General features: G+C 36.9%; 1 protein-coding gene across 2 annotated transcripts in view; it reads right to left on the bottom strand.

The window, feature by feature from the left end:
* NSUN2 (NOP2/Sun RNA methyltransferase 2) overlaps positions 1-12515 on the bottom strand; it is a 19871-nt gene continuing 7356 nt past the window's right edge. For both annotated transcript variants that reach the window (XM_066185889.1, XM_066185879.1), the window contains 10 exons: positions 10014-10087; positions 6890-7020; positions 6216-6312; positions 4942-5117; positions 4331-4423; positions 3811-3946; positions 2548-2628; positions 2183-2321; positions 1211-1250; positions 1-558 (listed from right to left, as the gene is read on the bottom strand). In XM_066185889.1, coding sequence (XP_066041986.1) covers positions 153-558; positions 1211-1250; positions 2183-2321; positions 2548-2628; positions 3811-3946; positions 4331-4423; positions 4942-5117; positions 6216-6312; positions 6890-7020; positions 10014-10087 — 1373 coding nt within the window. In that variant the 3' untranslated portion in view covers positions 1-152. The remainder of the gene's footprint in view (positions 559-1210; positions 1251-2182; positions 2322-2547; positions 2629-3810; positions 3947-4330; positions 4424-4941; positions 5118-6215; positions 6313-6889; positions 7021-10013; positions 10088-12515) is intronic.

The following is a 12515-nucleotide window of genomic DNA, read 5'->3' on the forward strand; positions in this document are numbered from 1 at the left end:
TCTCTTTATAGCTTTCATTTAAAATATAAAATAGGTGAAACTTTAAAAGAGAAACATCCCATTCCAACCAAATTTTAAAATACAGTTTCATGCTAAAAGCAAAAGTCTGGATGTTAGCCTCATGGAAGCTGCCAAGCAATACAGAAAGAAACCTAATCTTTCACATTACTCGCCTCCAAGTCTTTGGCTTCCTGGCTTACATGAGTGTTGGCATTTTTACTAGATTGATCTAAATCCTCAATTTTATTTTCTATTTCCATAGCACTGCTTTCCACAGGACTCTGGGAAGACTCTTCACCTATTTCTGCTTCCATTTTTGTGACTAAATCATGTTCTTTATCTTCCACATCCATTCGTTCCTCTGTTTGCACCAGTCTGTGTTGAACTTCTTCCTCAGTTTTGTTTTCCAATTCCTCCCCTTTCCTCTTTGCTTTAAACACTTCTACTCCCATCATCCTCAGGTAATGAAGTCTCTCATTCTTGGGCACAAAGGCACGCAGTGACGTCTTCCCTTGCCAACCACACAGCACTATTGGACACTGAAGATCATGAGGTTTTCTACAAACAAGCAGTTAAGTTCAGTCAGTTATGAGAAAGTTCATCTTCAAAACTTCATTTTTTAGCCATACATCAATTCAGTTCTAACACTGAATGCATTTTGTAACTATTCACAGAAGATGAAAGTATATTGTTTTTAACTTCAACACCTACCCAGGCACTTGCTTGTCTACAAGCAAGCAAGCCAAAAACCCAAAATGTCAATGCTCTTAAGTTTCTGCAACAAGAAAAGTAATTTTCTGGCTCTGGTTTCAAAACTAATACAAGGAACGGCAAAATGAAAGTTTACATTTAGAAAATTCTCAAGAATTTTGTTGACAAAACTTACTTTGTCCACAAAAAGGAACAATAAAAAGTAACTTTTCCCATCCCAAATGCTGGACTTTACATGGAAACAAACAAATAAATCAAATGCAGTAATCTGTTGATTTCTAGCACAACTACCAGCTCTCCTTTATGGAGCTAAATTCTACACTTTTTTTAAGAATTCAGACAAGACAGCTTCTTTCCCTGTCTTATTCTCTGTATCCTATATGGCTTTACTGTTTCCCTCTCTGCATCTCTATGCCTCTACTTCTGTTTTTGCTGAGTGAAAATAAATTCTTGTTCAGGTCTTAGAAGTTCATAAATGGAAAGCAACACATCTACTTACTCAGGGTCTGGGTCGTACTTCAGAACTATGCTTCCCATGGCTACAAGGAAGGGGGAACAAAAACAAAACAGATGTGTTACTTGGTACAATGATACAATGACTGTAATCTGAAAATGTTCAAGAAAACAAGTTTTTAGACAAACGCAGAGCATGACATGGTCAGCAGTTATCTACATCAGTACACTGAACTATAGACAATACCAGATTTTATTCCCTTTTTTTTTCAAGCCAAAGTATTTATATAATTACGGAAGCAATTGCCAACATTGCCTTCTCCAAAATTGCAAACAAACAAATTAAAATACAAAATCCACACAGTGGATTAACTAACTCAGTGAATCTAGCAAGGAACTTTTACTTAATTAAAAGGAATGTAAGAGTATGCCAGACCAAACTTCAGAACGTTTTTTTCTTCCCATTTTGTCTCACCAAACATGGAAGTACAAGGATCAGCAATGAATTGGAAATAAAACAATAACAAAAGGCTGAAAACCAATTTTCATATCTTGAAGCACCCAGTGGAGAGGAAATAAAAGTTTAATATGAGTAGACATCGCTCCCCATATTTAAGAAAATCAAATCTGAGTAACTATATTTGATACATAAGGTCATGACAAGCAATTGCAGAAAACGAACAGTTCCAGCTGGAGAACTAACAGGCAGAAAACCCACAAGCGTATATAAAATCTTTGTTCATCAGATATTTTAAATGCTGCCTCACAGCATTACTTTGCAGAAGTCATAAGTTTGGCAACTCTTGTTCCCTAAAGCTCAAAAACCTTAGAGGCTGCAATCAGAAAGGAAAACAATTTCTAGCAGCATACTGCCTTTCAGTAATGCTTACTTACCTAAGAAGTATATTTAAGATAAATTTAAGTCAAAATTTTTTGCAAACACAGTTTATCAGGACTTTCACAGCCTTCTTTGCAAAATATAAAAATAATTTTGTGACAGCAAAATTAGCAGGCTTACCCATATCTTTCACTTTCTTCTGTGTTTCACTGCTAAATTTGCTTAAAAATGGATTTTCCTGGGTTAGCAGAATTTTGACATCTTCTATGCAGACATTTATAATCCTTGCATGAATGAATGGGTACAAAGTATAAATTCCCTGTTTATAAATAAAGACAATTATTTCAAAATTTAACCACTGATTCCTGAGGGGAAAATGTTAAGAACAGTATGTGCTTTACCTAATACCAGAAAACATTTTTCACATTTTAAACCACACTGAAAACATAAATTACCATTAATCTGACAACGTTAATGCCAGCTGTCTTATAGGCTCTCAAGGAAACCAAAGTACCTTCTCTGAAAACACAATTCTATGCAATTACCTCTTGTGCCAATCTGAATGCACATCCAAACTGTTCACCATCACTGTTGCGAGACCAGACTTTTATCCCCGTGTTGATAACCTGCAAACAGCAAAGCCAATAAGCATCATCAGTAGGGAGCATAAATTCTAAATTACCACTCTGAAATTGTTTTTTCCTCAACTCTTTAAGTAAAAGTTCACTTGCACTAGACACTGAATTAATGTGAAAATTCACTGAGGAGAAAAAGGAACTCTTGCTATAAAAATGTGGCGCTGCCTCAACAGAAAATGCCTTTTACTCTTTCCCATATTGAAAACTGAACAGTGTGAGGAAGTTTTAAAAAGAGGGCAACAAACTACTAATATCTAATTTTAATTTTAGTTTGAGTAAGAATTTTCTGTGTGATTCTGGGAAAGTCAGTCAAGGACAGGATTTCAAAAATGTACAAGTGATTACTATTTGGACACTCTATTTTTAGTGATACTCAAAGTCTCACAACCTAAACTTCCTTCAAATTTTTTCAATTATGTAGTCATTTCCGGCATAGGGGATAAAAGAATAATTATTTTATCAATCTCAAAGAACTGTTGCAAAGATGTACTGAATATCCTCAAAAATCTTCAAGATTTGACTGGATGAGGCCCCAGAATATATCTGATCTAGCTCTGAAGTCAGCTCTGTTCGATGTAGGAAGGAAGCTGGACTGGATGACTTCACTCCAACCTAAATTACAATGACTTTTGAGACAAATCTTTAGCATTAGCAAGACATTTTCCACAGGGAATCGTAAAAAACAAAATTCCTTCTAATTCACAAAAACTACTTATTATCCCATTATCACTCAGCTTAATGAACTTTCAAAATGTTTAACTGTTAAAACTTGAAACAATGTCCCTACGTAACACAGTCAGTAAATAATTCAGCTGATTACATCTTTTTGGTTGGCTTTCAAAGCTCTTAATACTTCTATAATTAAGGGGGTGATAAATACAACATTGTCAATGTAAACTTGTAAAGTTACCTGAACACTACATAAAAATGCTGGCACACACAGAGCAGTTATATATTCCCTCTCTCAACTTTAAAGTTCTCTTTCAACCACCAAAAATGTACTGATTTTCATCTCAAGAGTCAACTTTTCATCTCTAACAGAGGAAGGACAGAGAGGAAAACATTAATCCAGACTTAAAAAAATAAAAGCCTGTCAGAGGGCGAATCCTCTATGTAAACAGTACACTTGGCAAGTTCAAGGAGATATACACTGATGCTTATGAACCATACCTTCATCTTCTCACTGTTGTTCAGAAGCACATTCCTTAGCTCCTTAGAGACCATGTACAGCTGCCTCTTTTTTCCTTCTTGAGTTCGAGTCAGTAAATTCATCTTGGGAAATGATGGGTCCAATGCGTAAAACTTCCTGTGGCCATAATACTTGTTTTGATTAACCAAGCAATAAAATCACATACTCAAAATGCACGGTTTAGCCCATTTCCTCCAGTTATCTCTGCAAACACTTAGCACTTTGGCTTCAGAACACAAAGATTAGACTTTCTAAGCTGCATGACATCAGAAAAGACAAGCTGTTTTGGACCCTGAGACACACTGGAAAACTTCCAGTGCAAACTCTAGTTGGCTATTTTCATTTAAGTGTTGAGGAGAGGGGGCCCTGGTGCAATGTCAGGAAAAAGCCATTATGCAAGACCAATGAGACACATCTTTTGTAATGAACTGAACTTGAACTACTAACATCCCTAAACTAATAAGAATCTTACTGCCAAAACAGAAACATCCTTTTTCTTACTGGATAGGAAGGAACAATGGATCATCTTCAGGGAGAAACACAAAAGGGTCTTCTTTAAATCCAAACAACTTCATTCTTTTAGATGGTGGTGGTCTAAAAACGAAATAACATTGCATTGTCAATTTCACTAAAAGTACTTGCTTTAAAATTAGTATATTCAGTTCATTTAGTCATAAACATTTGGTTTATTGTAACAACAGTATGCCAAAGAGAATACTGGCATTTTCTTGTGCTTCACTAACACTATATGCAATTTAACTTGTTAAAATAAGGAAGTGAAGCAGTGCTTTGAAACAGAGTTCACAACAACAAGTAAACAGAGATTTCTGATGGAATGATCGTGAAGACAATACAGATCTTGGAACTTCTGAAAGTACTTTTTTCCTAAACAGAGAAGAAAGTATTAAAAGACTTAACAAATGCTAGTAAGAAAACTGCTAATTTTCCAAACTTGCTGAACAAAACACAGACAAGACAGAAAACATGGAAATGCAAAACAACTGAATGGATTCATTCATTTTTCTTGATCAACTTCTAAATTACAGAAGAACTACAGAACACTCAGCAATTGCAAAGCTGTCACAGGACAAATACTTAGACGTGGTCCTTACCCGCACACTCCTTCCTTTTTACTCTGCTCAGTGTCCAAATTCTGCAATTCTTGCATTTTCTTAGACTCTTCATTTTCAGCAAGTGTTGATTCTTCAAAAATACAGTCAGAACCATTACCTGAATTAACTGCTGTCACTTCAGTATTTCCTGTTCTTTGTGGTAATTTCTGATGAACCTATTTCAAATTACAGTATTTTCAAAAAAGCAAAAGTAGCATCCAACTTGTAACAGAAGGCACCTATGTTCTCTCTTTGTAGGTGCTTAATTCTTGTCAATTTGTATGCAAGTGCTTAAACAGATCCATTCAGGGAGTTAATCTGATTACTAGATCAAGATACCACCATAAATTGCATTTACCTCTAGTACTGATCTGGACAGTTTCATACCAACTGTCCAAGAAAGCTATTTTTGTAACATCCACAAAATCATGTTCAATCACTCAGAGAAGACTATTTTAAAACAGGATCTGCTGTTTTCCTGTGACACATGCATCCTGCTGCTGCACACCTTCCGTAAGAGTGCTAAGATGTTTAACCTAGAACAGCATAAGCTATTTGGAGGGTGACTGCTTCTGAATAAATGCCTCTTCCCTATTGCCACATACGTTTTACTCATAAGTTGTTCTAATGAAGCAAATCAAATAAACACCTAACAGGGATTCACACAAGAAGTTCTTCTCACAGACCTGACAATCTAAGAGATCAAATAATCACATCAACTTAAAATCCTGTTGACAGGATTTTAAAGACAATTGACAACAAATGGATTAAAGTCAGATGGCTGAAGCTGCTGCTCCCAACAGTTTTACATCCATTCCCCGTGCTGCTGATCATCTAATCTGCTTGTGAATCACTCCTGAGCAACCAGCCAGAGTAAGATAAACCCACATCAGAATTAGCTTACAACATAGCAGAAAAAAGCCTTTTAGCAGAGGACCACACACAGCTGAAGGAAGTGACAGTTTTAGCTATCCAATATAATATGCTTCTGTAATTCTTTCAAAGCTGTAATTTTAGGGTAAAGATTAATCTTGTTATTTTACTACCATTTCAAAATCCCCTTTCTTTTTTTTTTCTAGTTTAAAAATTGTTATGGTTTTTTTCTTAAGTAGTACTCCATGGATTTAGGCATTTATTTTTAGTTGAAACACTGAACTATAACTGAAGGGCAGATCCAGCACAGTTACAGTATGTCTTCTATTATGTGCAAGCGTAAAAAAAAATCCTGAAACATTATTAGTAATTAACATTTTAGATAATTTAAAAGAAGTTACCTTAGGCTGACGTTTATTCCATGGCATTGGAGACTTTTTTATTAAGACAGCCACAAAGAAGCCACCTGTGTTCTGGTGATGTGGCAATATCCTAAGACTAGAGAGAAAAGAAAAAAAATGTTGCAGCACATTCATAGCTGCATTCAGAATCACAAAATACTAGAAGGCACACATTTATATTTACTTTCTGGACAAGGTAAGTACTCCTAGTAGGACTGTGCAGATTTAATTTATCAAACTAGAAACAGGATCTAAATAGAGCATTCTGGCAAATTTACTTGCATCAACGCAACACGTTCATTCACTGTTCACATTTGAGCTTTAATGACTCATTTCTAAACAATATTTTTAGAATAGCTGTGGAAAGCCTTTAAAAGCAAGTAAGTCACGCTGTTAATATGTTGAAGTTTTACATACTTTTTCAGTAATTTTGACTGTTTATCTCTATTGGATACAAAGAATTTGACCTTTTTGTGTGAGTACTTATTCCTCTTATGCAACTTGCAGTAATTTCTCCTGATTCACTGGAGTTTAAATATTGTGCACTGCCATTACATGTGAAGCAATCAAAATATACTCAGACCTACACATTCCTAAGCTGACTTAATTATAATTTGCCCACAACCATACATGTTACATCAAGTCCTCATAAGATCTACTCCGGGAAAACTTACCAGCGCTCCAGATTCATTGTCTTGAGCTTCTCTTCATCTTTCACTGGAAACATAGTAGGACGTATTTGTGTTTGTCTGTTTGCAGGCACATCCTTCCACTCCTCTAACCACTGTCCATCTTTCAGCATCACCTTCAAAGGGGTAAATATAAATTCAGTGAAGAATACAGGTCACCATTTTAAAAGTTTTAATTAGAATACTTGCAAACCAATGTTCAGACACCACATAGAGAAGTTGTTTTCTGGTATAGAAAATTAACTTCTTTAAAGTGCATTGTTTCTTTCTGCATTGTACATGTGCACTTCAGACTAGGAGATTCTTGCCAGCTGCAGCTCTTTGCTCCACTTCATATGCTTCAAAAAAAAAAGCATATAGTCAAAGTGCAGAATGGTGCTGAATCAACTACAAAGATCTCTGTTAACCTGCTAAAAACACGTGAACCACCAAAATCCAGTGGAAGGACAGTGGTGGAATATGAAAGATAGGCGAGCCATCAGATTTAAGATACACTACTCCTTTCTGCCCATGAGACTGGCTGTGGAACATTGTGTTATAGGCAGCTTCCAAGCAGTATACAAAGGAAAAGAGCTACTGCAGTCTAGTAAAGATAAGAATTGAAGAATCCAAATTTTGTTATGTAAGAAATATGCAAGAGTGCAACACAACAGCTTGGGAGGCAGAAAGCTACATGACACCGGCACATACAAGTCACTGACAGATGCTTTTGTGAAGAGTTGCTGAAGAACCATGTCCCCATGGATTTTGTAGCATCTGTACCTTCACTTAAGACTCAGAACATATCTACAGATGCGCTCTAAGACACTGTGTAGACATAACATCACCTCAGCCTGGCTAAGGGTCAAAGCTTTTGATGGACTCTTAAGATACAAGTAGAAGGTTAGAGCCACAACTCTTATAGGAAGGCATTCTGAATGCTCTTCACGCAAGGATACCAAAGTGAAAAAATAAGCCAGGGAAAAATCTGACTTCAGAGTTCCAGATGCCTGGTTTTGTACTGGATGCTAGTGTAAGAAAGGTCCCAGATGGGGATGCACAGGGCTAATGAATAAAATTAATCACTGAAATGAAGGCCTATTTTTGTTGTTAAGGCAACACAGTAAAGAAGTTGCAGTGATGGCAACTTCAGGACTGGCAAGTATGATTAAGTGGTTTCATGCATCTCACTGTGATTGTCTTAAAGGTTTCATCAGGTACTTTAGTGGGAACTGAAATGTAACATTTATCTAGACTACAATTTCAATGAGAACTTTGGAAAGCAGATTTCAGCATCATGAAGTCTGGCACTTCTCAGCCACTGATCAGATCACACCTTGTGCCTTTCCACGTTTCCTGAAATAGAAATTACTGTACTTACAGAATTAGTATTTCAAGTCAAAACATGCTACATTTCATAGAGCTAGATGGAGACAAGACAGACTGTACTTCTGAACTGCTCTTCTTTGGAAGTCACGACTCAAGCTTGAGAAAAACCAACAACAGGAGTGATAAATAACCAAAGTCTAAAAACATCTAGAACTATTTTGGTTTTAGCAGAAAAGCTGCCTAGCAGTCCTGTGCTGTTTAGTTTTGGTTTACCAGCCTAATTGGTAAGTTGGCGTGACTGGTAGGATGAAAAAGCACCAAAGAACACACGGAACTCTTCCCTATTGCACATTTTACTGACCACCTGTTAGAGCAGAAGGAAGAGTAAAAGTGTTGCAGGAACAGATGACTGAATCTGGAGTTAAAAAGGTGTCTTCCTTCAAGCCCAAAATAATTCACTGGAGTTCACTCATCATCTGGCTTAAGGAGAGAGTACTGAATGCTATTTTCAAGCACCCAAGTGTCCCTTGAACAAAACCTTATTTCTGTTTTTGCTCTTTCCAGAGATTTACAGTCAACTGACATTCAGGAATATTCAATGTAGTCAGTCACAGATCTCCCAGAAAACAAATGCTGCACCAGGGAACAAAAGACTACACCATGTAAAAACAGCATTAAAGTAAGCAAATGTATCCCTAGTGACATGCTAGCCAGTGGGGCACGAAAATACACAGTAGCAGCAAATCAGGTCTGAAGAAAGTCTGGCAAATTTTCAACACATTTTAAAACCTGTTAGGGAGAGTTATATTTCAACTGCAAACAGAGAAACAGATGCTACAGGGAACAGAATATACCCTTAGTGATCATTTTATATATATATATATATATATATATATATATCTCTAAAATGGCTTTTTGGAGTATCAAAATAAGGTGAAATTAAGATCACAAAGCCACAGTTATGCATTTTACATTTATTCTTCGGTACAAGCACACAGTGTAAACTTTAGGAAGAAGAAAGAAATCAGCTAGTTTCTAAGCTGGAATTCCAGTGGCACAACATAAACAAATATTTATTCCCTGCATCTTGCTCATAAGTGTGTACACAGGGATAAACCTGTCTGCCATTGCAAGAGACTAAAGAGATGGTAAGATAGAAAACCCAATGGCATTGCAAAGGCACACACTCATAACTAAAATTTAACCAGTTTCTTTCTCCACTACTAGAATGGCCTTCTACTTTTCTTGACAAGAAGCTGAAGCAACCTTGGGGTTTTTGCCCCTCTCTATTAGTTTGTTTCCAGAACTGAAATCACTTAAGGCCTGGAACAAAATACAGGATTCTATTAATATTCTAGGATTAGTCACATCACTGCAAGCTTTATAGCTTATCTGCAGAAAGAGTTTCACAGCTTTTACTTCCAAATGAAGCAAAATGGACCAGTTGAAGAACTGCAGAATCTAACATTCACAGACCCTGAAGACAGAGATGGATGGCTAATATTAAAAGTGGCTGAAATTATGTTGCCATCTACAGGCCACATACCCACAATAGAACAGAGAATTATAGCAAGAAAGTATAGGAGACAAAGGAAAGAAACCTAGAGGTAAGGGGAGAGTAGATGAGGAAAAAAGAACTTATCCTTGCAAAGACTTTCAGCTTAGCTCTCTCCCCTAAACATCAAATCACTGCTATTAATGCAGCTCAACCTCATGTTGTGAAATGTTCCACTTTAGACTTTTTCCACTTTTAACACTCTACCACAGACCAAGAACTTCACAAAAATATCAGGTTAAATACCTTCCATTTTGTAATTCCTGGCATCCTCTTCAAACCTGGTAACTCAGAAGAGACATCAGCAAGTTCTAAGGCACCTGAAATCCCAAGAAGATAAGCATTTTAAAAACGGAATTGAAGAGTTATGCTGCCAATTAACTTTTACAAACAAAGTTTTCTTTCAAGTTTTAAGCCATTACTTTTTAAAACTTTCAAGAAATAAAATGCTATACAACATCTACCACTTACATTAACAAAGAAGGTGAGAAGAGTTGTTAATAATAACTACATAACATGCAACCTATAAATTACCCAAAACATAATGGTTAGTTATTTTTGTAGCAGCTGCAGAGTAATACTCTACAACCTGTATCATTAAAAATCAGTGTTCTAAGCAATGGAATCACTGAAGTTCTTATTCTCATTTACTCAGTATTTGGATTTACCACAGTGACTAAGTATTTTTCAGGGAATAACTTTTGGTATAAAAGCCTTCTGAAATGCCTATGATATTCTAATTTCAAGGACTTACAATCTCAACATATTCCAGTAAGAGAAGAAAGAGAATTTGATTTTTAAATGGAAAGTTCCAAATTGTTCAACACTAACGTGACAAAAGACTATGTGCCTAAAATGTGTCAAATTATTACAAGAAATACATCAGGGTATAACTTAATTTACTGAATAAAAGCTTCAAACTGCCCAAAGTCCAGAAGGAATGATATAAAAATTTACTGTTTACATAGGTGATCTCCCTAGAAAATAATAACTTTTAACACTGCTTTTCTGTGATTCTTAATACTTCAGTTATTTAACAGTCAGGTAGGCTTTTCCTCATGTTGTACACAATTTATCAACTTGTTCTACATGACTATAACCGTTTACTCTTACAGTGATAGCTTATGCGAGTCTTTTAAATAAACTAAAAGGAGATACATGAATTCATAGAAAAACTAAAAGATGACATCTCTAATGTAATTACACTGGATGTTTTGCATCTATCCTTTGAATATCTGGCCTCCTTACAGCATGACTTCAGCTGATGTCTCAAGACTACATCAGACTGATCAGACACTGAAGAGTCTGTCAGGAGTGCTACAACTTCCAATAGTTGCTACATGGTACAAAAAGGCCTCCTCCCTACTCCTTCATCCCTAATAGGAAAACAATCTCTCATCTGCTTCACAAGCAGCAAGGTAACACTGTGCTAGAAACTACCAACAAACCTTCTGGACTGACCTGAACTAATTCTTGAGGTACAATGCCCCTTGCAGACCACTGCACTACCTCTTTCCTACTACCTTCTTAAGCTACACCTGTGTTCAAGTTCCAAGGATAACATTCACTCGCTGGGACACATCACAACCTCAAAGTACCTCCACTGGGCAGAGACTAGATCCGAACATCACAGCCAGTCCTTCTTTCAAAGTATTGGATTTCCTTCCCCCAGGTGCTGCAATTGCTGGCCTCCACATCCTACTGCTTTTGTGTTCCTATCCCAGCTAGTTCTTAAGGCTTTCCAATCTTATCACTATTAAAATTAATGCTGGTTTACTATGGCCTTCAATAAGCCAAGCATACTACAATTTACTGGAAATGTGCCTATGATTACCAAAGAAAATAACTTCTAAATAAAAACGTCCTTTCACGGAATCACAGAATAAGCTGAGTTGGAAGGGATGCACCAATATCATCGGGTCCAACTCTGGCCCTGTGCAGGACACCCCAAGAGTCACACCATGTGCCTAAGAGCATTGTCCAAATGCTTCTTGAACTCTGTCAGCCTTGGTGCTGTGACTTCTTCTCTGGAGAGCCTGTTCCAGTGCCCAACCATCCTCTGGATGAAAAACTTTTGCCTGATATCCAACCTAAACTTCCCCTGGCACAACTTCAGGCCATTCCCATGGGTCCTGTAACTTCCCTTCCTGAGGAAGTTTGAGACTGCAGTGAGGTCTCCCCTTAGTCTCCTCCAGGCTGAACAGAACAAGTTACCTCAGCCACTCATCATCAGGCTTTTGCTGCAGACCCTTTATCATCTTTGTTGCCCTCCTTTGCATGCTCTCTAATAGTTTATGACTTTCTTATATTGCAGTGACCAAAACTGCACACAGGACATAAGATGAGGCTGCCCCAGTGCACAGAAGAATGGGAGTAGAAACTACAGAGTCAACTCCTAATTAACCTGCAAGCACTTTAGCTAAAGTGCTGTTTCTAAGACAATGAAATTTCATGCATAATTTGAGGCCAGAATAGTTAAAAGTAAACATTACACAAAACAGGCTACCAACTTCCTGATTAAGTGCAGTTCCAGGAGCAATAGAGCTGCTTCTGCTCTGTAAAAGGCTCAACTTTAAAAGGTCTGTAGAACTTTTCATGCCAAATCCACTTTGATGTTTCCAAATTTCTGGTTATTGATTCAGAAAAAAAAGTATACACCAGCAACTAAATGGGCTACTGAACTCTACCACCACGAAGTGATGCAGCACAGCCTCCCAGCTCATCTCAATTTTTCCACCTCTTGTAACC

This window comes from Chamaea fasciata, unplaced genomic scaffold (genome assembly GCF_029207755.1).
Source record: "Chamaea fasciata isolate MVZ Bird 193981 ecotype frontalis unplaced genomic scaffold, bChaFas1.0.hap1 SCAF_1, whole genome shotgun sequence".
Taxonomy (NCBI): Eukaryota; Metazoa; Chordata; class Aves; order Passeriformes; family Sylviidae; genus Chamaea; species Chamaea fasciata.